This window comes from Mesoplodon mirus (assembly GCF_964341445.2).
Source record: "Mesoplodon mirus genome assembly, chromosome: 1".
NCBI classification, from domain to species: Eukaryota; Metazoa; Chordata; class Mammalia; order Artiodactyla; family Ziphiidae; genus Mesoplodon; species Mesoplodon mirus.
This window is the reverse complement of record NC_138976.1, coordinates 34,600,386-34,627,489: the sequence shown is the minus strand read 5'-3', so window position 1 is coordinate 34,627,489 and position 27,104 is coordinate 34,600,386. Positions and strand designations below refer to the sequence as shown.

The 27,104-nt window shown below is 41.9% G+C and overlaps 1 protein-coding gene across 3 annotated transcripts; it reads left to right on the top strand.

Moving 5' to 3' along the window:
- Positions 1-505: 505 nt before the first annotated feature.
- Positions 506-26,025, top strand: FRRS1L (ferric chelate reductase 1 like). 3 transcript variants are annotated; one of them, XR_014294756.1, is made up of 6 exons: positions 555-840; positions 11,804-11,888; positions 13,961-14,099; positions 17,083-17,329; positions 19,769-20,589; positions 25,619-26,025. XR_014294756.1 is itself a non-coding variant. In XM_082628948.1 (5 exons), the coding sequence occupies exons 1-5, from the start codon at positions 603-605 to the stop codon at positions 19,939-19,941; spliced, it is 882 nt and encodes a 293-aa protein (XP_082485074.1). In that variant the 5' UTR covers positions 506-602; the 3' UTR covers positions 19,942-20,685. The 3 variants fall into 3 exon arrangements, 1 of the variants encoding a protein (XP_082485074.1); XR_014294757.1 differs by having other exon boundaries at positions 21,642-26,025; XM_082628948.1 differs by lacking the exon at positions 25,619-26,025 and having other exon boundaries at positions 506-840; positions 19,769-20,685.
- The last annotated feature ends 1,079 nt before the right edge of the window (positions 26,026-27,104 follow it).

Sequence of the window (27,104 nt, the reverse complement as noted above, 5' to 3'; positions counted from 1 at the left end):
ATAGTAAGTGCTTTATATAAACCAAAAAGTGCTGGAACAAGGTGGGGGAAGCAGCGACTCTGACAAGGTGTGTTCAAGGTGAACCCTCCGGGGAGCACTTCTTAAATGTGAACATATACTGGGGTCTCCCGGGGATATTGGTAAAATGCATCCTGAGTCACGTGTCTGCCGTGGGGCCCGAGATTAGTGATGCTAACATGCTGGTCTCTGGGGATGCTGCTGCTGCTGCTGCTCCGTGGACCACTTTCTGAGTAGTAGCAAGAGGGTAGAAGGGCCAAATCTGTGTCTGTGAGAGACTCGTGGAGGGAGGGAGGAGAAATGGGAGAAAGAACGGAGGCAGAGAAAGAGAGTTCGGGCGAGGAGGAGAGGATGCTAGGAAGAATGGGAGGCTTCTGGCGCAAGCGAGGATGCGCAGACCGAGGCTGGGAGGCGGCGGGTGCGGGCGGCTCCGCGGCTGCGCGGGCTGCGGGAGGGGGCGGATGCTTGCTAGCGGCGGCGGACGCGTGCTGGCGGCGGCGGGGGCGGCCGCGCAGTCCCGGCCCAGCGCCCGCGGCGCCCCTGCTGCGGCCCGAGCGGCCTGGCTGCGGGATCGGTGGATAGCGATGGCGCGGCCGCGCCGGCAGCGCCCGGGGGCCTGGGCGCCGCTGCTCTTGCTCCTGCTGGCCGGGACCGTCGCCTGTGCCGCCAGCCCCGCGGACGACGGCGCGGGCGCCGGGGGCCGGGGGCCCCGGGGCCGCGCGCGAGGGGACTCGGGCTCTGACGAGGCGGTTCCGCGCCACGACTCCTCCTACGGCACCTTCGCGGGGGAGTTCTACGACCTACGCTACCTGTCCGAGGAGGGTGAGGCTGCGGGAGGATGAGGGGCTGCGGGAGCGGAGACCCGGGACGGGGGCCGGAGGCGGCAGGAGCGGGGGCGGGGGCGGGGGCGGGGGCGGGCAGTTGGTTAGGATGCGAATGGAGGCAGCGCCGGCACGGCCGAGGCCCGGACGGGGAGCGCGTGGCTCCCACTACCCATCCTGGACAAGTGGTCCCAAGAGCTGTCAGCGCCTTCCGCCCGCTGCTGGCTTTACAGGTGGGGAGACTGAGGCCGGGAGAGGCAGGTGGTCAGCCAAGTCCTGCGAAGCTGCGGACAGGTGGGGCTGAGTCTAGGCTCCCCCAGTTTTCAGCATCTGGCCTCCACTCTCTGTCTCTGTCAGGGATTGGGGTAGGGGGTGGTAAGGGAGGAGACTGCCATCTGGCCTAGGGTGTGTGAGATAAGAGCAGCTGGTGGGAAGCAGAAATCCCAACTTCAAGAGAGATGTTGCCTTATTTCCTCCCTGTCTGTACGGACCTAAATTTGCAGTGGCTAGTGTCCCAAGCTCAGCGTTCTGTTCGTGCTCACTGCCCTGCCCATGAGAGCTGGGTCACATCTCTTTCCCCACTTCCATCCCACTTCTTTACTGTTTTCCCACATGTCATGCATCCCTAGTGTGAGCCGCCATTGTTGGGGCCTGGTGGGCCCAGAGACAGGGTGTTTGTCCCTCAATGACCTCCCTCTAGAGGCAGTGTTTCAGTGAGCACAAAAGCCAAGCTGATTTTCTTCAGAAGGAATGGAAACTGGCTTCTTACTTCTGCAATTTGGAAAGTGATTTTTCTTTTCTTCTGCTAAGAGGAATATCCAAGAATCAAGTTGGGCTTTGAAATGTTGTGTGTCCCAGCAGATGATATGAGGCTGGATGTATCTGTTACTTAAGATTAGGTTTAGCTACCTACCACAAACAAACATTAATAGCTTAAATAAGATAGAAGTTCCTCTGTCACGTAAAGAAATCTAGAAGTAGGCAGTCTAAAACTGGTCATTGGAGACACTAATCCTGGTCTTCTGCTTCTTCACAACTCTTAGAATGTAACTTCATGGTCCAAAATGGCTGCTTCATCTCCAGCCATTACATTCACTTTCCAGACCGTGGGAAAGAGGAAGTGGGAAGAAGGTCACTGACTACTTTATAAGGAGATTGCTCAGAAGGCCCATGTAACAATTCTACTTACACTTCATTAGCCACAACCTAGTCATATGGTCACCCATAGGTGCAGAGGAGGCTGGGAAATGTAGCCTTTATCTGGGAAGTAATAGGCCCAATTCAAAAGCTGGACTTACTGTATTATATGGAGAAATGGATTTGGGGAAATACATTAGTTGGGTAGATGCTTAACTGCTGAAACAGGGACCCCAACATACAGTGGCTTAAATAAGATAGTTTATTTTTCTTTCATTTGAGTCTGGCTGGTCTGGACAGGTGGTCCAGCTCTGTTCCACAAGGTCATTCAAGGACCTAGGTTCTTTCCCTGATGTTGTTCCCCCACCATCTAAGGCTTTGTCCTCATCTGTGTGGAAGTCAGGTTGCTTGCACGTCTTTGTTCAAGCTTGAGGAAAGGAGAAAGAGAGGAAGTTCAGGACAAACAATTACCTTTTAGGCTGGTTGCAGAAATCACTGCTGCACACATTTCTTTGGCAAGAACCTAATTACATGACCTAGCTGCAAGGGAAGCTGAAAAGTAGAGTCTTCTAGCTGGGCAGCCATGTAGTCAGGGAGAAGGAAAGAATACAGGGGCAGAGTAGGGGAACAACAAGCAGAAGTAGAATCTGTCACTCTATAAAAGAGTAAATAGTACAAAATCCATCTCTTTTTGAAAGCATGTAATAGGTAGTTATTCTGTTCATAGTCAGCCTAGCACACTGCCAGGTGACTCAAAGGCAGCACATGAGAAATTATATTCTTATTGGGCACATGCACCTAACAAATGGAGAACAAGGTCAGATTCGATGTCAGTTTGTATATATAGAGAGAATGAAGTTAGCTGTATAGTCCAGGCACTTTTATGAACATGGACATCAGGTGGGCTGCAGCCCAAAGGAAAGCTTTATAGAGTTGAACCAGGAAGTGTGAGAGACTTTAATGAGACAAAAGGGGGAGGGCACTTAGGTGAGGTGACCCTACAGGGGTAGCAGGGCCTGTGATACGTGTACAAATCTCTAGTTTGTCTGCTTGGCACTCTCACCCATTCTGCACATACCACCTGAAGCCTGGCTCTAACCCTCAAAAATCTGCAATGGTTCCAATCTACTCCCTGGATGAAGCTTCAACTCCTTTATCTGGAATTTTCTGTCTGACCCAACTTTCATTTACAACCATCTCTCACTCCTTCCTTTCCCTCACTCTGAGCTTTCACTGTCCATTCTACTCTTCTCTCTGATCCTTGCACTTACCTTCAAAGGCTGATCCTACAACCATTTGGTGGGTGCTAGTGGGGATGTTTGTGGGGTGAGCCTCCTAGGGGAAGCACGTCTACTAGATTACCCTGGGCCTAGGCTTTAGCCTTGTGGGTCTTGAGTAGAGACTTTCCCAAGATCCTTAGAAATAATCAATGACACTGCCTTAAAAGGGTACTGCCAGAGATGGAGAAGCAGAACCAGGAAATGTCCCAGAATGGCTTCCCACCCAGGAGACGAAGGAAAAAGGCATCAGGAAGAGTGTCCCATGCCATGGGGAGGCCCAGTGAAGACTTAAAATAGTTGATGGATTCAGGAAATGAGAGGTAATGGGTGGATTTTCCTGGGATGAGTTCAGTGGAGAAGGAAAGAGGGATCCCAGTTGATTTTGGAGGAAGTGGCAAATGAAGAGGTAGAAATAGTACGTTTAAACTATTCTATCTTTCTATCAGTACAAGTGGGGTTGTCTTTTTCTAGTGATTGGGCTGTTTTCTCTATGCAGGGTACCCCCTTCTCAGGTTCAAAGTTGCCGACAAACTGAATTTTTAATGAAAAAGTAGCCCAGTAGTATGAAATCAGAAAAAGGGAATTAGAATAATGGGGGTGGGCATGCAGAATTCCCTGAAACTCTGGTTGAGCCAAGTGACCATTACCCACCTTGTCCAGAGACCATTTCTCCAGTGTCCAGGTTGCCCAAGACCCCCCAGACCACAGACTGAACACTGGCTGATTTGATGTTTCTCATCACCCCCTAACATGTTCATTTTTTTTAATTTAAATTATATTTTGGTTTAATGATGCTAGTTTTCAGAATTCTTGGGGGTTCCCACTGTCTTAGCCTATACTACTCAGCCGTACAGTCCCAGCTCAATTGCTGCCTCTTTCAGAGGGCTTCTCTGCTTTTCTCTCCCCATTCCCTGCCATTAGGCAAGATATTCTCCCAGAGTACAGTCTAACCGTGCTGTGACCCTTTGTGCTGTCCATGGTTCACAGTTTGGATAGGTTCTTGGTGCTTGACTCCTATCACCCATACCCTCTTACCCTTGAGGTTCTCAAGCCAGAATCTATATATTCAGAACAACAGTAGAATATAAAACAGATTACCACATGATTATGGGCAAACCTCCTATTCTGAGGGTTCTCTGAAAAAAATTGAGTTGGGTGTTGGCTTAGGGTTAAGTCCTAAATGAAGCCTGCTGCTCCCTTCTCCTTGCTGCTAAGACTTACAGACCAGGTCTGAGGAGCAAACCCTGAGGCTCATCAGCCAGCCACTTGGATGATGGTAGCTGGCTTGCCCTTGGGCCATACCCTACCTAGGAAGGAAAGAAGGAACACCATTCAAGGTTGCTTATCTTTAAGGCATAGTAGTCTGACCACTTGTAAAACATGGCCCAATCCATGAGTTTCTGACCATTGAGTTCTGACCACAATTTTTCCCATCTTGGGAAAGAGCTCGTAAGGCAGTAGAGAGAAGAACAGAGCTTGGGGGGAAGAGCAGGAGTTCCTTCATCTGCCTATATTCTTCCTGTGTCTACTGTGTATTGTATGTGAATACATAACTCATCACCGTACATATAGACATTTGGGATGCTTTTCCCCTCGTGGTGCATATATACGTACTGAGAATAAAAAGACCCCCCCCCCCAACTCACACACACAGGCACGTGCACACTTTTTTTTTTCATTTGTAGTATCTCTTCATTTGTACTTTGGTTTGAACAAAGATAGTATCACCTTGTTCAGTGACAAAGTAGAAACAGCATATATATATATATATATATATATATATATATATATATATATATATAGTTTTGGGGTGGGAGAATAAAACCAAAACAAATCACAGAAAAGGTAAATAATTTAAAGGTAAATAATCTACATCTAATTCATATCCATGAATCTAACCCAATAATAACACTAACTGGAGCTAACTTTTATTAAGTGCTTACTGTGTGCCAGTCACTGTCCTAAGTACCTTACCCATATTAACTTTAATCTTTATAGCAACACTCTGACTTAGATACTACTGCTATTCCCACTTTCGAGTTAAGGAAACTGACCCCCAGAAAGTTTAAATATTGTAGCTAAAGTCACACAGCTAGAAGGTAGCAGAGAACCGGGTGGGTTTGTTGTTGATTGACTTTATGGATAAGATGGTGCGAGGTGTACAGCGTGTTTAGAAGAGAGGGTCCCTGTGGACCCTCTCTTCTAAACACATATGTTAGGAAATGCAGTGGAACAGGCGGGATGGGGCATTTTTATGGGCAAACTTGAAAAGAGGGCCTTGGAATTGATGGGGTAGTCAGTTGGGAACTGCAGGTTCCTGAGTGGTGGAGTGACATGATGAAAGCTTTGCTAAACGGGCTCCACGTGGGTGGAATGTTCCATTTTACAAAGTCCCTTGACATTTTTGCTTCTTTATATGGTTCTGATAAGCAGAAACGATTCAGGCAGTCCAGAAAGAGAAATAGGCTGATGCAGTAGCTCTCAGAGATTTGAACAGATAATTTCTGGTTAAAACTTCAAGGAATTAAGTACCAAATTAATACCTGAGGGCTGTGATCCAAGCAGTTAATTAGAAGCAATAAATAGCTAACGAGAAGCCATTATCCACCTAGTGGAGTATGGCAAAACAGGCTCAAGGGATTGCAAAAAGAAGAACAGATAGTGGCTGCGAGTTAGACAAGAATGGAAACAACAAAAGCATGTTGAGAACCTGGAGAAATAAACCAAGAAAATAAGTGCCTCTTGAAGGGAGGAAAAAATGGCTTTCATCCTCCAAAACAGAACGGTTATTGGAGGGGTTTACAAGGCACATGTGAGAAGAAGGAAAGGGAAGGAGGAAAAAAAGGTTTTTTTTGCCTCAAACCAATATTATTTGGTCTTCATCTAAATTTTAATTTTCAATAAAGAGAAAGAAAGCACTAAAATGGAAAGTGGAGGGAAAGGAACAAACAAACAAACCACCAAAAACCAGTAAAAAAAGGTGGGAGCAACAACATTCTAAATCAACTTATACTTCAATAGAAAAAAAAAGTGGGAGCATGGACAAAGCTAAGGGGAAAAGCAGAAGCTGGCATGGCTGGGTGTCTGACGCATACATGTCAGGACTAAGGAAGACGAGTGAGTGTAGGAGAGATAGGAGGGGGTGGGGAGAGGCCAGTAAAGGTCTTCAAATGGCGTTGTGACAAGATCTGATTTCTGTTTTAGAAACCTGGCGCTGGTGGAAGAATTAGAAGGGAAGTGGGGGAATCAGATAGGAGGCAGTGCAATAGCCAAGAGGCAGGCTCATGTTTCAGGGTGGAAATGAAAGGAATGGTGACGGAGGAAATGTTCCAGGTGGAGGAATCTAGGGTTTCAAGGTTGGGAGACTGGGGGTGGGTGGTGGGACTCTTCACTAAGATAGAAAACATAGGAGGAAGGGCATTTGGGAGGTGGGGAAGCTCAGTGTTGGGCGTCTGGAATTGTTCTGCTTGTGGAATGTCCAGGCAGAAACCCCTGGAGGCAGTTGATTGTTGGGCTTAAACGTTAATAGAAGAAAAGGAGAAGTGCCAAAGAATTGTGAAGTTAGAGAAAGAAAAACTCTAAGGAAAGTAGGAGGAAAGAAAGGACGAAATAGCAGAATTTAATGAATTAGAAACCAAATATTCAGTAAAGAGGATCAAAAAAGCCAGAAGTGATTCTTTGAAAATATGAATGAAGTAGATACATGTATTAGTCAGTGTTATCCAGAGAGACACAACCAATAGGATGTGTATGTATATATAGATGAGAAACAGAGAGAGAGAAGTTTATTTTAAGGAGTTGGCTCACACAGTTTTGGAGGTTGGCAAGTCCAGAATCTGCAGAGTGGGCTGGCAGGCTGGAGACCCAGGAGAGAGCCAATGTTATAGTTCAAGTCCGAAGGCCATCTGCCACAGAATTCACTCTTGCTTGGGGAAGCTCAGTCTTTTTGTTCTGTCCAGCTGGGGATGAGGCCCACCTACATTATGGAGGGCAATCTGCTTTACTCAAGAGTCCACTGATATAAAATGTTAAATGTTTACCTCATCCGAAAACACTCTCACAGAAACATCCAGAATAATGTTTGACCACATATCTGGACACCTGGCCTAGCCAAGTTGGCACATAAAATTAACTCTCACAGTAGGATTCTGGCAAGATTGATAAGGAGAAGAAGAGAGAAGACAAATAATATTAGGAATGAAAAAAGGGAGAAATAACCCTAGACATAGCAGATATTAAAAAGCTAATACATTACAAGTCAATAATAAAAAGACAGCCTACCCTATTAAAACATGGAGAAAGGCTCTAAATAGACATTTCTCCAAAGAAGATATACAAATAGCCAATAAGTACATGAAAAGATACTCAGCATCATTAGTCATTAAGGAAATGCAAATCAAAATCATAATGATATACCACTTAACACCCACTAGGATGGCTATAAAAAAAAAGGACCTCCCCCCAACCTCCCCACAGTACATTGCTGGTAAGAATGTAAAACAGTGTGGCTACTTTGGAAAATAATTTTATAGTTCCTCACAAAGTTAAACGTAGAGTTAACATATGACACAGCAATTCTATTCCAAGAGAACTGAAAACATATGTTCACACAAGGACTTGTACACAGATGTTCATGGCAGCATTATTCATAATAGCCCCAAAGTAGAAACAACCTGAATGTCTGTCAGCCCCTGAATGGATAAAAAAATGTGTATATCCATACAACGGAGTGTTCCATAAATCAAGAAATATCATTAATTCTGTGGACCTAGGGTATTTAAAAATTAAAACTCTACAATAAACAAAATTTTCCAATAAAATTGTACAGTGCATGTAAAACAGATCCGATTGAATATCTTAATTCTCTAGGCTTCAAGATGATAACTGCTAATAAGATATGGTTTTTCACAAACATTTACATTGTATTGCTATTCAAGGATTAATACACTTAGTCTCTACCCATCAAGGTTTAGTCAGAGAGACAGAAACCAATTTTTTAAGCTTTTTAAAACAGGATAGCCAGCCCAGGGAGCTGTCTGAAAAGGTATTGAGGGGACTGCAGAAGCAAGAAGGGAGCTCAGAGAAAGTCACTTTGGGAAGCGGGTGCCGGCCCTGGGGCTGAGGGAGCAGAGGGAAGGGCTCGAGGCTGTGAGAACCAAGAGCTCAGACAAGGGACCTCCCACTCCCACCCCCACCCCCACCCCAGAGGTGCAGCCCATCCTCTGAGAATGGGCTGTCTGCCCAGCTGATGCTGGTTCCTTTGAAGAGGCTGGTCCTGGGAGTCTAGAAAAAAGCTGTAAACTCAAACCGACTGCCAATGTGAGGATGAAATAGAGTTGCTGAGGACTTGCATATTGGACAGCAATCAAACAGGAACAAATGGTCTTTCCCTCCTCCTGCCTCCCAACCTCCCTTTAATGTTTTCTTTTGGCAGAAGCTAGCCAGCTGGCAAAGGAGAGATGTGGTTTGCAGAGTACTAGCCCATCCTACAGCTGGCTGTAGAGGCTGGGTTGTAGCTGAGATACAGGAGCTTAAATATTGGCACGTGGTCCAAACTTATTTTATTCCAAATAGTGAGATCATTTAATTTCAGGAAAAAAAAATATAACATTGCTTTGCTTATATTTTGATACCAACCCCAGTTGGTGTCTTGAAATTCAGTTCTGGCACTAATGACCCCACAGGTTAAAGGGCATGGTCCACAACAAGACTAGCCTCACTTCAGACCAACTGGCTACCAATCCAGGGGCCACTCACAACCCCCCTTGGGTTCTATAATTGACTAGAACGTCTCAAAGGATTCAGGAATGGGCTGTACACACAATAACAGTTTTAGTATCAAGGATACAGCTCAGGAACAGCCAGTGAAGACACACACAGGGCAGAGTCTGGGGGCTCATGAATGCAGTTTGCATGAATGCAGGATTCCTCTCCAATGAATCATGACCTGTCACCCTCCCAGCATATCAGTGTGTTCACCACCAGGAAGCTGCACTGAGGTTCAGTGTCCAGTGTTTCTATTGGGGTTTCATTACCAAGGCATGGTTGATTTAATCATTAGCTACAGAATTGAACTCAATCTCCAGCCCCTCACCCCCTCCCTGGAGGCAGGGCTAGCTCAAAGCCCCAAACCTCTAATCACGTGGTTCATCTTTCTAGTGACCAGTCCCCATTCTGAGTCATCTTATCTCTTAGCATAAACTCAGGTGTGAACCCAAGGGGCTCAGGAATAAGAAAGACCCATTGGGAAATTCCAGGGATTTAGAGTCGCCCTCCCAGGAACCAGGGACAAAAACCAATCAAATTCTTTATTACAAAACATCTTACAGGGACTTCCCTGGTGGCGCAGTGGTTAAGAATCTGCCTGCCAGTGCAGGGGACATGGGTTCGAGCCCTGGTCCGGGAAGATCCCACATGCCACAGAGCAACTAAGCCCATGCGCCACAGCTACTGAGCTTGCACTCTAGAGCCTGCGAGCCACAACTACTGAGCCCATGTGCCTAGAGCCCGTGCTCTGCAACAAGAGAAGCCACCGCAATGAGAAGCCCGCGCATCGCAATGAAGAGTAGTTTCTGCTCGTCACAACTAGAGAAAGCCCGCGTGCAACAACGATGACCCAGTGCAGTGAAAAATAAATAAATAAATAAATAAATAAATAAATTTATACTTAAACAAAACATCTTACAAAATGAGAAGAAAATGTGATATTATTAAATGATGCCCAAATTCATTTGACAACAAAAGTTCTCATTCTAAGATTTAGAAGTATATAAAATAGAAAATCAGTGCTAGAAAAGCCCTGAGAAATAAGCCATTTACCAACATTAATAAGCTAGTTCAATACATTTATAAGTGAGCTTTGTTCCAAAACCTGATCTTATTTGGAGCTTAGAAACCCATTCTTCTTCTAGAGACGATCTTACCCAATGGTTAGTTTAAAAATTTAATAGTAATAATAATCCAATAGTAATAATTACTGGCATTTATTGAGCAGGAAATTTGCTATATGCTGATGTATCATTCTAGATGCTAGGAAGTAGTAAAGATGATGGAAGAAAATGGTGAACCTGCGTCAGAAGCAACATTACAAGAGATTGTCTTTTTCAGACACCTATAGAACCTTAAAAACATAAGTAGTCATTGCATTCCTGGATAAATACTCTGAGAAAAAATAGCCACAGCATTGTAGTGAGAAGAGGAAGAACATATAGGATGATGCTTAACATAGTAGCATCGAACTCCATAAATATTAAGAGAAAAACAAAAAACTCATCCAAGGTGGGACTCAGTCTATAGTACTTAAGTGGATTTCCAACTTAGCATAAAATAAGCATGAAAATAGAAAAAGTAATGCATCTGGCCCAAGTACTTAAAGATGGTGAAAAGGTAGGGCTGTACTTTAGTATGTGATCAAGATCTAGGGTGGTAGAGATGAACTGTCCGTAGAGCACAGATATGAACCAGGAAAATGTGACCTGGTGACTTTTTTTTTTTATTGAAGTGTAGTTGATTTACAATGTCATGCTAATCTCTGCTGTACAGCAAAGTGACTCAGTTATACACATATAGACATTCTTTTTTTTAGATTCTTTTCCATTATGGTTTATCACAGGATATTGAATATAATTTCCTGTGCTATACATTAGGACCTTCTTGTTTATCCATTCTAAATGTAATAGTTTGCATCTGCTGTTGGCTTTTTTAAAAGTATAACTTAATGAAACAAAGTAAACAAAACCTCATTTAAAAAAATTACAAATCACAAAGAAAGGACTTCAGAATAGTGAGAAAAGAAAAACTAATATAATAATTTTTTTAAGTGTATTTGCACTGCCTAATATCTATGGGTGATTTTATTTATTCATTTGACAATCATTCAATGTCCAGTGTCAAGCACTGTGATGGGCAGAGAATACAAGATAAATCACACATGGTGCAGGGAGTGAACAGCCTAGAAGAAAAATATTTGTGTCACAGACTGGAAGCATAATGCAGGCTTTCCTTTGATGTGTGGTTGAATGCATTATGATGTTAAGAAAGATGCATGAAATGATGTGTTTAAAGAATTAGTGAGATAAGACAATGTTCTATACAGCTTAATGAAAAATGGAAGTTCAGAGAAACAGAAAAACCCTATTATAACATATAGATATAAATGGAAAACCTCTGCTATCAAATATAGAAGTGTTTCGTTTATTTTTTCTCTTAGAACATGTGTATTGTATAAAACTGTGATTTTCACACTCTCAGGGGACAGTGGTGAGCCAGTGGGTATGATATTATGCCCTCTTTCAGTGCCTCAGGCTCCTTACCTGTAAATGAGGAAAAAGCCCTTTCTCAGTTAACACGTAAGGCTGGGGTCAAAGACGTGTGCCCCTACCTGCCCCTCATGAAAAGGGTGATTAGGCTTCAACAAAGCTCTTTTCTGAGGCCTTCACCATTTCTAGACGCGTGCGCTAGAGAATAGTCAACCTACTAAAAAGAAGCATTTCTCATTGGAAACGTTGTTCCTGGATTTTCTAACCATTATTTATTCTCACTGGCCAGGTTACCCTTTCCCTACTGCTCCTCCTGTGGATCCATTTGCCAAAATCAAAGTGGATGACTGTGGAAAAACTAAGGGATGCTTTAGGTTGGTAGATCTGCGAGTTGCATAACTTTAAAGCCAAGACTTTGATTTTACTTCTCAAGGTAGTATTTAAATTGCATGCAGTTCACTCTAACCAGGGACCTGTACCCCTCATAACTTCAGCAGAGATGCGGCTTGTTTCTGATGGCCACCCCAGGTTTCAGTCTTCCAAGCCTTGAGCTGTAGCATGCCCGTTGGCCCTAGAACATTCTTCTCTAGTTCTTCATTTATGACTGTACGCCATTGGCTCAGGGGTCTAACCAGTTGGCTGTATGAAAAAGAATCACATAACACAGATGTCTCTGCTTATTCAGCAGGGGTGTGGATGGGACAGGCAATAATACATGTGCCTAAGACCCAGTTCCTTTTCAAATCAATAGTCATGACTTACGGGTAGCTGTATGATACTAACTAGTCATTACGCATTGATTATTGTGTCTAGCTAGTTGTCTCAGATCTAGTGAGTTCCTGCCTGATTATTAGTAGTATTCTGTCAAGACGTGATGGGCTGGAGCTAGAAAACAGTAGTGTAGACAGTGGGCCTCCCGTCTAGACAGCTGTGCTTTGTTGGGAAACCCTCCTTTTCTTTGAATCCTTTATTTCCTAAAACAAATTGTCCTTGAGTAAAGATTTTGATGGCCACTGCACTGAATGTTTTGATTTTTTTTTTTTTTTTGGTTCAGTGCTCAAGGAGAAACAATTGAGCATGGAGGTTTTGAGTTTTCTTTGATTACAAGCGTATTTCTAAGGAATTTTTAAAAATCCAGTGATATGATTATTGGGGAAGATAGCCAGCAAAGAATAATTCTGGTGATCAAGGGATATTTTTGAGAAGGGAAGGCATTTTAGTGCCCTGCTGGCTTCAGGGAGACTTGCTTTCTGGCCCATTCACCCCTCTTTTAGCTTTCCTCACCCTTTTCAGGTTTTTCAGCCCAGTTCCTGTGGTCTTGAGCTTACACCTCCTGCCAGCTTCTCAGGGTATCTGCCAGCAGAGCTGCATGTTCCTTGTCTCCCTCCTCCGTCAATACTTGGCAGCCTTGCATCCTGTACTTTTAGATACCTTCCATCTGAGCTTAGATTATCCCACCCATTGCTACAATTTTCTGTCGTTTCTGAAAATGGTGTAAAGCAGTGTTCCTAAAACTAGGGCTTGCTGATCCTTAAAGGATCCACAAGTCCTCTGGAAGAAAATTTTAATTCATGTTTTCATTTCAGTGATGCTCCTTAAACAGATGAACAAATGCGTAATCTGGTTGTCTGGGTAACCCCCTTACAGTGCTCTGTACTGTAGTGTCTGAATTGTATCAGCACCAAGTAGCCCGATAGAGCAAAAGCAAATTTTGTGAATAAATGATGCATTCGTGCCCAGTGATTACCAGATGAGGCATTTGTTTGGTGGCTTGTATGTATAAGTGTTGTGGAGCAATTCAAATAGATAAAAGTGGAGGGGAGTGGAGTCATGTCTAGTAGTAAGAACATGCTCAAAATAAAGACCCTGCAGAGGCCACTCAGACACACTACACGCAGGTAAGCAGAAAGTCGCTTTCAGTGAAATGACCTCATTTATCACATGAATGCTATGAATTTAAAAGTTCCTGGTTTTGTAGTTTAATCTATATTTAATTTGCCCATTTTTGTTAGTTTAACTTTGTAGTTTAGTTGAAAATTTGTAAGTGAAAAGAACTGGTAAATTATTTAAATTATTAACTCAGAGAATTTTTTTTCTCTAAAAGGGATGCAGAAATAATTCAGTAATAATTAATATTTGAGAAACTCTAATAACACATAGAGAACCCTGGCTAGGCCTGGAGGCCCAGGTTCAGTCCTGTTGCAGCTTGATTCACTCGGTAAGTGTCTTCCCATCTCTGGACCTCAGTTTGCAGGTAGATAAAGAGGAGCGGTTTGTCTCCATGGTCTCTCCTGAGTGAAACTGGGGTTTTGAGATCCCAGGTAGCAAAGATCTAATATATTTATTAATATTGCTTAGCGTCCTGCCTGACACACAGATGTTCTGTTGATGTATTTTGAGTAAGTGGCTGAGGAAGCAGTAATATCTGTTTTGATATATCCTATAGATATGGCAAACCGGGCTGTAATGCAGAGACCTGTGACTACTTCCTTAGCTACCGGATGATAGGGGCTGATGTGGAATTTGAGCTGAGTGCAGACACAGATGGTTGGGTAGCAGTTGGATTCTCTTCAGACAGGAAAATGGTAAGACACAAAGCATGATAGAAGCTAATTTTTCTCTTTAGTTTGCTCTGCTACTTTAGACTTTAGAGAATGAGCACGGTTGTGTTTCCCTAAGTTATGACGCCACTTTTAAATGGGAGAAGCCGATTTCTGGCATTTAATTTTCTTTTTCAAAGTAAAGCAAGTAAATTGATCAAATCCGTATAACAGTGATACTAGTTACGGCTCTCTGATTACAAGTTAAAAAAAAATTCAAGCTAGCTTAAACGGAGATGGAAGGGTTGGTTATGAGAATACAATGTGTCTTGTGGTACCTGTATTCATTAGTTATTTCCACAGTACGGCTGCAAGAGAGCCCCCAAAACTACACGGCTGATAACAGGAAGCATTTATCTCTTGCTCACATGTGTGTGGATTGGCAGGGACTCAGCTGGGCTTGGCTCCAGGCCATGGCTTGGATTCAGGTATTCTCTAATCATTCTGGAACCAGTAGCTACCCAGGCATGTTTTTCTCATGGCAGAGGCAGAAGCACAAGAGCCATCCAAGCTTATTTCAAACCTGTGTTCACATCACATCTGCTGATAATATTCCATTGCCTGAAGTCATTCACACAGCCAAGCCCAGAATGAAGGGGCAGGGAAATACACTCCCTCTAGCAAGAAGCCTTGTGAAGGCGTATGTACATAATATAACAGCAGGGGAGTGAAGAATTGTGTCCAGCGATTCAGTCTTCCACAGTATGCATGGGCAGGAACACATCTGGTCCTCAGAAAGGACTGTGAAACAGGCAGGAACCCAGGTAGCTGACCATCCCTTACCTCTGCTTCTGTCTGTGCCTCTGCTGCATTCTCTTTCCTCTGGGGCATCATCATTTGCCATTCACTGTGCCAAGGTGCTTCCCAAATAGCCAGACTTTCTTAGGCCTTTGAACCTTTGCGTGTGCTGCTGCTTCTTCTCTTCACATGGTCTGTTTTGAGGTTCTTGCAATGAGAGGAGGGCAGCTCAGACCAGGGTTACAGCAGCAGGCGTGGTGGGAAGGGCTCAGATTTCAGGTATGTTTTGAGGGTAACGCTGACAGTCTTTGCTGGTGGATTGGACATAGGTTGTATGTGGGTGGTAAGAAGAGACTGGGGGATCAGGCTAAGCAATCAGAGCTTCAGTGAGTTTGTTCTTGGAGAGTCACTAGAAGAATGCACTTCTCAGTCCAGGCTGTAAGACAGTGGGTCCACCTGGTAAGACGGCATGGATACTAATTTATATCACTTATCTCCTACTTCAGGGTCAATAGGAGAAACAGCAGGTGTGTGTCATCCCAGAAGCTGGCTTGCAGTGCAGTTGACCAGTTCTTGTCCTGGAATGCATTTGCACTCATGATGCAGCTGTTAAGATTAGGGGGCTCAGGAGGGAGGTCGAGTGAGGAGCATTCAGATTTTATGTTTGTTTGACATTTTGCTATCTAGGGGCCTTTAAAGTATAGGTCTCAAAAAAATAAAATATAGGTCTCTCTTTTCTTCTCCTATTACTCCAAGAAGCACAGATTTAAAAGTTTTCAAAACCTGATACACAGGAAAAGCAAAATGGAACCCCTTTTTAATAACCTTTAACTTTTTTGGAAATGATGCATTACTGTTTTCTTCGTTAGATTTTATTTTTTAGAGCAGTTTTAGGTTCACAGCAAAATTGAATAGAGGGTACACAGGATTTCCATATACCCCCCCAACACACACGTGCAGAGCCTCCACCATTATCAGCATCCCTCACAGAAGGGTACATTTGTTATAACTGATGAACACCTATAACGTTTTTGGTTTGTTTTTTACAAAAATGTTAAACCTACAGACAAGCTGCAAGGATAGGACCATAAACTCCTGTATATATGTTTCACCTAGATTCACCAAATGGTAACTTTTTTAATTGTGGCAAGACGTACATAACCTAAAATTTACCATTTTAAAGTATTCAATTCAGTGGCATCAGTCACATTCATGGTGTGGAACTGTCACCACTGTCACTTTTTCACAAACAGTAACATTTGCCACATGTGCTCTATGTCTCTTTACTGCTGCTACTACGACAACTCTGACTGCTGCTACTACTTACTATTTTGATTATTTTCTGGAAACTTTGGAGGTGAAATTGAAGATATCATGACCCTGTAACCCTAAATATTTTAAGTGGGTATCTCCTAAGATCAAAGACATTCTTTTTCATTATATAGTTTATTAAATTCAGGAAGTTTAACATAGATACAATAGTATTATCAAATATACTTGTCCATTTTCAAATTTGCCCTTTATCCCAATACTGCCCTTTACAGAAATTTTTATTTTATGACTCAGGAGTCTGTCTAGGAACACCTTTAGCTGTCATGTATCTTTAGCCTTACTTATTTTGAAATAGTTTCTTATCTTTTCTTTTTTCTTTTCTTTTTGGTCTTTCATGACATTGACCCTTTTGAAGATTATGGGCCAGTTTTTTGGTAGAATGACCTACCATTCAGGTTTGTCTGATTGTTTGCTTATGATTAGGTTAGTGTCTGTGTTTTCGGCAGGACTGCTGGAGAGCTGGTGATGTATTCTTCTCTAAATGACTCATTAGGAGGCACTGGATGTCAGCTATGGTGATACAAACTCTGGTCACTTGGTTAAAGATTTTTTTAAAATATATTTTGATGTGGATCATTTTTAAAGTCTTTATTGAATTTGTTACAATATTGTTTCTGTTTTATGTTTTGGTTTTCTGGCCGCAAGGCATGTGGGATCTTAGCTCCCTGACCCGGGATCGAACCCGCACCCCCTGCACTGGAAGGCAAAGTCTTAACCACTGGACCGCCAGGGAAGTCCCTGGTTAAAGATTTTTAATGGCTTTTAGAACAATTTTGGGGGATGGGGCTTCCGATTACAGAGTTAATGGATCGTATATTTCTGAGTGAAATTTCTTTCTAGCAGAAAAGTTTGCCAAAGACACACCTTTGACTTTTTTCTCCATCATCTTTCGTGTTAGGGTGGTGATGATGTCATGGCCTGCGTCCACGACGACAACGGCAGGGTGCGCGTACAGCACTTCTATAACGTAGGCCAGTGGGCAAAGGAGATTCAGAGAAATCCTGCCAGAGATGAGGAAGGAGTTTTTGAGAACAATCGGGTCACCTGCAGATTTAAACGGCCTGTGAATGTTCCCAGAGATGAAACGATTGTTGATCTGCATTTAAGTTGGTATTATCTGTTTGCTTGGGGTCCAGCCATTCAGGGTAAGCTTACATTTTGGTATCTGAATTAATTACCAGACACTGCTGTGCTTGTAGTCCTTATTTACTGGGCGAGGGAGTGATAAGCTCTTGCCTAACATAAGAGAGAAAGGCGATATGAATGTTCTGCCTTCAGAATGTTATAATGGACTTATACACATGAACACAGAAATGGACAAGTTATACACATGCATAGTTAGAGCAAGATATACAAGATAGTATATGGTGAGCTCTGTGCTTAATGAAACAGATCATATGTCTGCTGTGTATGGTATGTGGACTCTAATTTTCACAATGGTCTCATTTACTCCTCACCACATCCTCCAGAATTGTAGGAATTATCATCTTCATTTTAGAGAGATTAAGGAACTTGCTCAAGGCTATATAGCTAATTAATGGAAGAACTGAAATTCAAACCTATATCTGTCTGACTTCAAAATCAGTGAGTACTCTTAACTCCTATGCTCTAAATAAAAAAATACTGAACAGGAAAGGGCCTCTGGTGACTGCTCTGGAGATTGACACTCACTTTATGACTATTCTGGTGGTCATAAATCTACCAAATTATCCTATTGTTTAACCCATTACTCCTCAAATTTTTTTTTTTTTTTTTTTTTTTTTTGTGGTACATGGGCCTCTCACTGTTGTGGCCTCTCCCGTTGCGGAGTACAGGCTCTGGACACGCAGGCTCAGTGGCCATGGCTCATGGGCCCAGCCGCTCCACAGCATGTGGGATCTTCCCGGACCGAGGCACGAACCCGTGTCCCCTGCATCGGCAGGAGGACTTTCAACCACTGCGCCACCAGGGAAGCCCACTCCTCAAATTTTAATGTGTATGGGGATTGCCTGGCTCTATTGTTAAAATGCAGTTTTCAGTAGGTCTAGGGTGGGGCCTGAGATTCTGCGTTTCTAACAAGTTGGTCCACTGATGACCTCACTCTGGGCAGCAAGGCTCTTCAGCATTTCCCCAACAGTGACCCAAGCATATCATGAGGCCTTTGAGAGGCTGCTAAAATCAAGTTACACTGTGTCTACAGCATTCCTCCTGGTTCATCAGCCTGATGGCCTGACCAAGGATGGAAGTGAGCTGTTCTCAATCGCTGTATGAGAACTCATTCTGGGAATTGCATCTTTCTCATCAACTATCCGTTGCCTAATCTGATCTTTTTTTCCTCTTCAAATTGTTCCCATTGATCGATTGGAGATTTTATACCCTTTTTTTTTGCCTGTTTCTAGTTGGGAAAACATATGGATGCCTCCAGATTTGTGACACCTTTTCCATTTGCTTATTTCCCAGGTTACCGACAGTGGACCTACAATTATACCTTTGAGTACTTTCAATGCCCTGGGAAATAAACTATGTCTTAGGCTGGAGAAATGAACTCATTTTAAATGATGGGATTTGGAATCTAAAACTCTGGGTTTGAGTTTGGTTCTGCCTCTTGGTAGCTGTATCTAGCCTTTCCCTCAGGAAAGGTATGAATTGGAGGTACATAGTTAAGCCTGGGAATTCATGTAGGTGACCAATGATTGAGGTTAGGGAGGAGAGGTGAATGGGACCAGTTGAGCGAAAAACTCTTGCCAGCCGGAGGAGTTTGGTTTGTGTTAACAGGAGCCAGCACGGACACTGCAGCAGGGGCTTGACATGTCCAGCTGGACACAGCTTCTCTAGTAAATAGTACCTTAAAAAACCCTCACTCTGAGCCCTATTTCCAAGGAGATCTTTGCTCTAAATTCATATGCCTTAGTCTCCTAAATTTCATATGGGTTAATCCAAAGGTCAGGCCCTTCCTATCAATTTCAGCTTATTAAGCAGCCTTTGCATACAGCCTTTCCCCTCATTCCTCTTCTAACCAGGTCAAAAAATGTTTCCCATCCAAAGACTTGTTTGGTATCTTAATCCTCTTACTTTCTATACCATTCCACACCACTCTGCCAGACAGACATGCAGACATACAGATACACAGCACACCACACCCTCTCTGGTCTGGCCTGGGCAGGCTACCACTTTATATCCCATAGACTTCCATGTGCAAGGGAGTCCATGTGGTCAGGAGTGGTTAATGAGCCATACATAAAAAATATATTTGGGGGCCTCCCTGGTGGCGCAGTGGTTGAGAGTCCGCCTGCCGATGCAGGGGATACGGGTTCGTGCCCCGGTCTGGGAGGATCCCATATGCCGCGGAGCGGCTGGGCCTGTGAGCCATGGCCGCTGGGCCTGCGCGTCCGGAGCCTGTGCTCCGCAACGGGGGAGGCCACAACAGTGAGAGGCCCGCATACCGCAAAAAAAAAAAAAAAAAATATATATATATATATATATTTGGAAAAAAAATAGTAGCTCTTGTTCTTTGAAGTTTAGTTTTTCTGTGGTTTGCATGTATCATTTTAAATCTGTACCTTTTTTCTATTGCCCCTTCCTTTTTATTTCTTTCCTCTTTAAAGGCTCCATCACCCGACATGATATAGACTCACCACCGACTTCAGAGCGTGTTGTCAGTATTTACAAGTATGAGGACATTTTTATGCCATCAGCTGCCTATCAGACCTTCTCCTCTCCATTCTGTCTGCTTCTCATTGTTGCCTTGACCTTCTACTTATTGATGGGAACCCCTTAACCACAGCTGCAAAGCCAACAGATTCAATGCATTATTAGAAAGTCTTTAGTATATTTTTAAAAAATATGCAGTATAATTTTAGCTTCTATTATGTAAAAAAAAAAAGACTTATATGATTCAGCTTTCTGGAAGAAAGAGCAAGTTTCTTTTCTAAGCGAAGAGGATTGTTTAATAATGACCCCATACTTTGGGAAAGTACTTAAAACTTTTCTAAGCACTCACTTTCAAATATGTTTTCTTATTTGAGCTTCCCAACATCTCTGAGTTGGCTTGACGAACATTATTATTGCCATCATACTGAATGGGATTTGAGACCCAGGAAGGCTCCCTTTTTATGACTCTCGTGCCATGTAGCCTTGGCTACTTGGTCAGATAACACATAGCAAGGTAGAGAAAGCTAGGCATAGAAACCATGTCTCTAAACAACCTTTGCTCTTCCAACCACAGCTCAAGAGAGTTACTTGGAGTAATACTAAGGAGAACTTCACTGGATGGCCCAAGTTCACAGTCAGCCTTTTAGGCAGAAGAACTTTCAAATTTTCATAAAGCATGAAGGCATTTGGATACTTACACAGCTAATGAGGAGAATGATGGAGATAATAGTGATATGAAAATGGTTCATATTTATTTGAAGTGTCTTCTGGATTAGTAAGTAGCTAAAAGAACACATTTTTTTTGCTGCTTGGAAAGGTTAGAAGTGGAACTGTGAGTGTTCCTGAAGATGTAAAATTATATTAATGATAATATGGGCATTCTTAGAAGTTAGAATTTGGACTCTACTACCACTGTATTTAATAAATTAAGGTGTTCATTTGTGGTTACAGCTAATTCTGTTGTCAGTCACCGTATATTGAGTATGATTAAATGTGTATTATAATAGACAAATCATCTTGAATATTCAAGGCATTTTGATAATAAATTAACATTTTTGGAGATTGTGGAGATTTGGAGTAGAAACATTTTAAAGATGACATTTTTTTTTAATTAGCAAATGCGAAATGACCCATCAAGTGAATTTACTTAGAGTATCCATTCAGATGTTCAGACTTGTAAATTGGATTGGCAGTCAGCATAAGTTATAATAATGTCTTGACTTAATGCATTTTCTTTTTTCAAAGGAACCCAAATGTTCCTTTATTCCAACTGACTGAGTTAACAGCCCATTTAGAGGAAAAGAGTCTCTGGGTATAATTATGCTGCTGAGGCATTTCCACTGTAGAGTTCTGGAGTCTTCTGGCTCCCCGCCAACTCCCCACCCCGTTGCTTTAAAGTTGGCTTCAACTTTGTGGTTTTTGTGATTAACAACACTGGAGACTGTGATTTCTAATGTCATCCTTGGAATCCGTGTCAGAAGTGAAAGGCCACCTCTCCTATGGGGGAAGCTTTCACATTCTTCTGGCACTGAACAAAAATAAGGAAAACAGGGCTTCCCTGGTGGCGCAGTGGTTGAGAGTCCGCCTGCCAATGCAGGGGACACGGGTTCGTGACCCGGTCCGGGAAGATCCCACATGCCGCGGAGCGGCTGGGCCCGTGAGCCATGGCCGCTGAGCCTGTGCGTCCGGAGCCTGTTTTCCGCAACGGGAGAGGCCACAACAGTGAGAGGCCCGCGTACTGCAAAAAAAAAAAAAGGAAAACATCCAGATTCTGTGACATTTACTGCATGCATCCAAGGGATGTAGGATAAACAATCCTCATTGCAGGTGGACAGAGGTGAAATGACATCAAACAAGTGATGGATTCAAACTCAAGTCATCGGATTCAAGTCCCTGGCTCCACCTGACTCATAACCAAGCCCTCCAGCCTTGGCTGAGGATGGCCTGTGCATCACCTTCTAAGCTACAGTGGTTGTGTAGCAGTGAGGACACTGAGTAGGTAGGCACCAACGTTGTAAATAAGAAAGCAAATATTTTTATATTTCACCCTCTCATGTGTGTAATATTTCCGCCATAAATAGGTTAAAAGTAACTTGAGACTTGAGCTAGTCTCTGTAGCAGGCAGGGAAGGAATAAATTAAGGTATTTTCCTTCTGCTTACATTTCAAGTCAAGCTAATTGTTTCATGAATTGTTTTTCCTCGGATTACCAGTTTTGCACATTTGTGCTTAGAACTTTCAACGATTTCTCATTTCCATTAGTGTGAAATGCAAACCACTTTGTTTACCTCCAATATCATCTTTTGTCATCACTCCTCACCTTGCTCTGTCCCAGCAAGACTGACTTGCTCTCAGTTCTTCAGACCTGCTTTCTCACCTCTCATGACGTTCCCTGTGCCCAAACATTCTCCACTTCCTGGGCTTGCTGAACTCCTATGCACCTGTCAGGTCACAGAGTAAGTATCTCTTCCTCCAGTCCCCTGGACTAAGTATCAATAGGTTCAGGTCCCTGACAGATGCTCCCAGAGCACACTTGGCTTCCACATTATTTTACTCATCACACTTTCCTGTAATTGCTGGCTCGTCCTCCCTGCTAACTCCGTAATGCAGGGACCATTTCCTGTTACTCATCCTTATAACAGACACGACTGCATAGTAGGTACCCAGCAAACAGTTGTTGAATGAATAAATAAACGAAACTCTACTCCTATGGCAAGTTTGGTCCAGAAAGCTTGTATTCCATATACATTGCTAGAGTGGTCAACATTTTTATATTCTTCGACCTGTGATCGCTCCTTTAGCAAACACTGAACTTTTGTCTCTTGAAACATAAATCAAAAGATCTTTCGTAACAATGCTGTTTTGCCCTGTAAAACAGAGTTGACATTTTTAACAATAATCATTGTTCAGAAATGGGAATTCAACAGACCAGGGATGCAGAACAGCATTTAACCGTCATCCCAGAGAATCATCAATTTATAGACATACTGAAGTTAAAACTCTGTAGAGTCCAAGTTTATTCGTTCTTACATAATGTAGGAGAATCAACTTCTATTTTATCTGTATTCCATTTTCTAACGTAGTACTTGTTACAGGGGAGAAACCCAACCAGTGTGTTTTTGTAAATGCCTAAGTAGAATAATAATGTCTGATAAATGTATTTAGTGCTTTTCTTAGCACTTTACAAGGATTAACTCATTTAATCCTCACAACAACCATAGGAAGTAGATTCTATTATTAGTCCAATTTTACAGATGAAGAAACTGAGGCTAGGCATTTGGCATAAATTACCAGTGTTAGCAAGGACTTTAGATGCCATTTTATCCAGTGCACTTATTTTAAAGAAGGGCAGCTGAGACCTAGGGAGGTGATGTGATTTCCATCATGCACATTCATTAAAACTTTTATTAAATGGAACCCACTATCCACACTCAAATTAGCCAGGTGCATTTTTTCCCCTTTAGCAATTTACAATGAATAGAAGGACTTTTATAGTTATATTTGGGGAAAGGGGTACATTTTACTTTCTATCAGCTTTTTCTCTTAAAAACATTTTGATTCTTTATTTTACCAGTCATTTTAGTGTGTTTAGTAGTTTAAAAAAAATAATACACAGATTGGACAAGACTAGAATGTATTTGTCTTAGCTAATTTTTAAAAGTGACTACCTAAAACCCAGGTCTTCTAACTTGGAGTCCAATGCCCTTTTCTTGCTCCACTGTAGTCTCAAAGGTGAATTTGCAAACATGATTTCAGACAAAATGCAAGAGCCATATTTAATTATCTTAAGTTGGCTTTTGTCATCAAGGAAATCAGAAAGTTTGGGCAACTCAGGGATGGATTTCCATCCCACATATTTTTTACTACTATTTCTGTAATTAAGTTTACAGTCTATATTCAGGATTTTGTGCTTAAGGGGTATTACCACTGAGGTTGTGTATTGTTCTTAGTTCTAGCCTATGGGTCAGCAAAGTTTTTCTGTAATGGTCCTGATGATAAATATTTTAGGCTTTGCAGTCTCTTAGCTGTTCAACTTTGTTGCAGACAATACGTAAACCAATGAGCATGCCTGTGTTCCAATAAAACTTAATTGACACAAATTTGAATTTTATATAACTTTTACATGTCACAAATATTCTTCTTTAGATTAAAAAAACTTTTTTAATGTAAAAACCATTCTTAGCTTGCAGACCATACAGAAACAGGCAGCAGGTTGGGTTTGGCCTGTGGACTGTAGTTTTCCTACCCTTGCTCTCAGCTAAGAGGCACGCCCAGGTGTCATGATCAATTGTATAGGACACTGCGAGTAATGTATTATAATGTATTACTGGTTAATTGTAAAAATGTCGACATTAGTAATTTGTTTGTAAAATAAATTATAGTTGATGGATTGTTATCTTGATAATGCATTCCCATTAGAATTTGCATTCTGATTATGTTTTCCAGAGTTGATGTGAAAGAGGTGTCAGTAAAGTCAGAGCTGGGTAAGCAGCAGTTTTATTTTATCTAAGCTGTGCCAATCGTGAACGACTTTCACTGTGCAGTTGCTCTTCATGGTGTGGATTAAAGTTGATCCTTAAACATCGCATGGGGTTAGGGGCACTGACCCTCTAGGCAGTGGAAAATCCACCTATGATTTATAGTAAGCCCTCCATAATATGTGGTTCCCACGTCCGCAGTGCCTCCTAACCATGGTCACATGGTCCAAGGATACAACCAACCTTACTACATGTAGCACTGTAGTATTTACTATTGAAAAAAATCCAGGTATAAGTGGACCTGCACAGTTCAAACTTATGCTGTTCAAGGGTCAGCTGTACAATGTTCAGACTAGTTTATTTTCCTCTAGACAATTTTTAAGTATTATCTAAATCTGTTACATCCACGGGATGGGAGTGTTTTACTCATGTGACTATGGCATCACCTTGTGTATCATAATGGAAACATGTTTGAGAACCACCACAATAGGTCAAACACTGAGATGTGAATACTTTGCTGTATATAACTGTATTGTTCTCTAAATAGAATTGGTTATGTTTAGTGAACAGTTTGATTATTCTCAGAGTGTTTGTATATATATTTGTACATACATGATGAGGTCTGTATGTGTTTATACATAAATGCCTATATATACACATACCATGGCCATTTGAAGGTCTTTGTCAGGATTGTTTCTGTTTCTGATCTTGTAAATACTTTAAAACCCAAGAGATAAAACATTGTATGTATTACAGGCCAAACTACCCTTGAGTTTATAGTAATTTCGTTTGCAGAAAGGGTTCCTGGATCCGTTATTAAACCTTTCCTCCTCCATTAAACATTCTATGACTTGTTAAGAACATATAAAATAAAGTATCATTGTTGAGTTTGACTTTTCTATACTGTTAGTTAAGAAACTAAGCCTAGTGTGAACTGAGTCAATGGCATGTAGATGCAACCTATCCATGTTTTATATTTAATTAGATTTCTTGTTCAGTTAATCAGTTATTTAGTTTCAAGTTGTACTTGGTTGTTTTCATATTTAATAGATAAATGTAAATTCCTTTTCATGAAAATAGTGGCTATTAACGTGATTTTAAATGTGACTAAAAATTTAAGTGAACCATCAAGCGCTTTGAGGTTTTTCACTTAAAGTATGCTGATATTCAACTAATGTTTTCCATTTTCCCCTGGATATTGGCTATTAGGCAAATAGCTGTTCTGTTCTATTCTTCTGGAGAGCCATGGATTCTCTAGGGTTACGGGGTGCGTGGCGGTTGTGCCATTCACTCAGATCACTAAAGCCGTTACCATTTCATCACACAGAATGTCCTGACCACCTGGAAGAGTAAATGCACCTTCTCCACATGCCTTATTCCCCCAGATGCGCTCATATGCTGGAACAATCTGACTCCAGGAGTATTAATATACTTTTTTGCGACTGTCTGTAAAATACTGTTTTGTAAGAACTATGCCTTTAGATGGACATTGATGGGTTATATTTGTTTTATAATAATTGTGTACCTAATGTTCAATTGTGATTGACTTTGAGATTTATGTATATTTATAAGCCTGTCCTACGTGGATTTTTACTCTACAATGTGGGGTACCTTACTAATAAAGACATGGATTTCTATTTATGTAAAGTAATTGTAGCAGTATTCCTAGATGCTACCTAAATGATTGTTCTGCCCGTCTGCCATCACAAATACTTCTGTCTTTAGAGGGCTATGTTAGAGTTAGAATATATTAAATAGATTTAAATTTTAAAATATAAATTCTCAACATGGTTTGAAATTCTTCCTGTTGATGTAATTAAAATTTATAATTCTTTGTTGATTTACTCTGGTGAATCTTTGGTTTTCTGTTTTTTTGTTTTACATCCTTTCATCAGTAAAGTCTCCCTGAAGTTGTAAACCTTGGAGAAGATGACAGCCTGTCATTCTGACAAAGAAGAAAATCATGTTGCAGTAGTCAGGTAAAAATCCCTGCAGAGAAACAATTTGCAAAAGGAATCTTTATTTATAGCTTCAGCTCAGTACCTTTATCAAATAGTAAATGGAGGCCTATAATCCCATGTAAAGTGTATTAGTTGGCTAATAGTGCATAACTAGCTCTAAGAATTTCAATTATAGGCCTTACTGGTAACTAAATCCTATTATATGTTAAGAACAGTTGGTTTAGTTGTAAAGGCTTATGAGTCATCAAGGTGGTATGGAAATTATGGAATGCAGTAGCTGAGCTGGTTAAGAAACTGGGACTAGGTTGAGAAATTCAAGGAATGTCATGTTAAGAAAGAGTTAGTTATTACCACATTCTGCATTATAGGCTCTAATCCTCACCCCGACCCCCAAACAAGTATTTTGTTATTTTTTGGTATCCTAGGTGTTTGCCGTGGTATTTATTTTGCAGTATTCTCAGTGGGTAGCCCAGCTGTCAGACCTGACCCTGGCTGATGTTTAACTTGGAAGTTTCTTAGGGCTCAGTCCCAGGTGCAAGGGCCAGGGTATGAGCAGTGAGAAGAGACTGCTGAAGTAGAGTGGACATGAAAGTCACTTGCATCCAGAAGGTCAAGAACTTTTAACTTGTTAAAAGTTCATTCATTCATTCATTCAATGAATACTTATCGAGGACTCTTATGTACCAGTCCATATGCTAGAAACTACACATGGAGGACTCCAGGAAGAACAGCTCTTGATTTCTACCCCTAAGAGGCTCATAGCCTACTTGGGGAGTCAGATACCTAAATACCATGATAATACTTTTTGGTGACTGCAGTGTAAGGAAATGCTCAGGTGTGGTGCAAACCTGG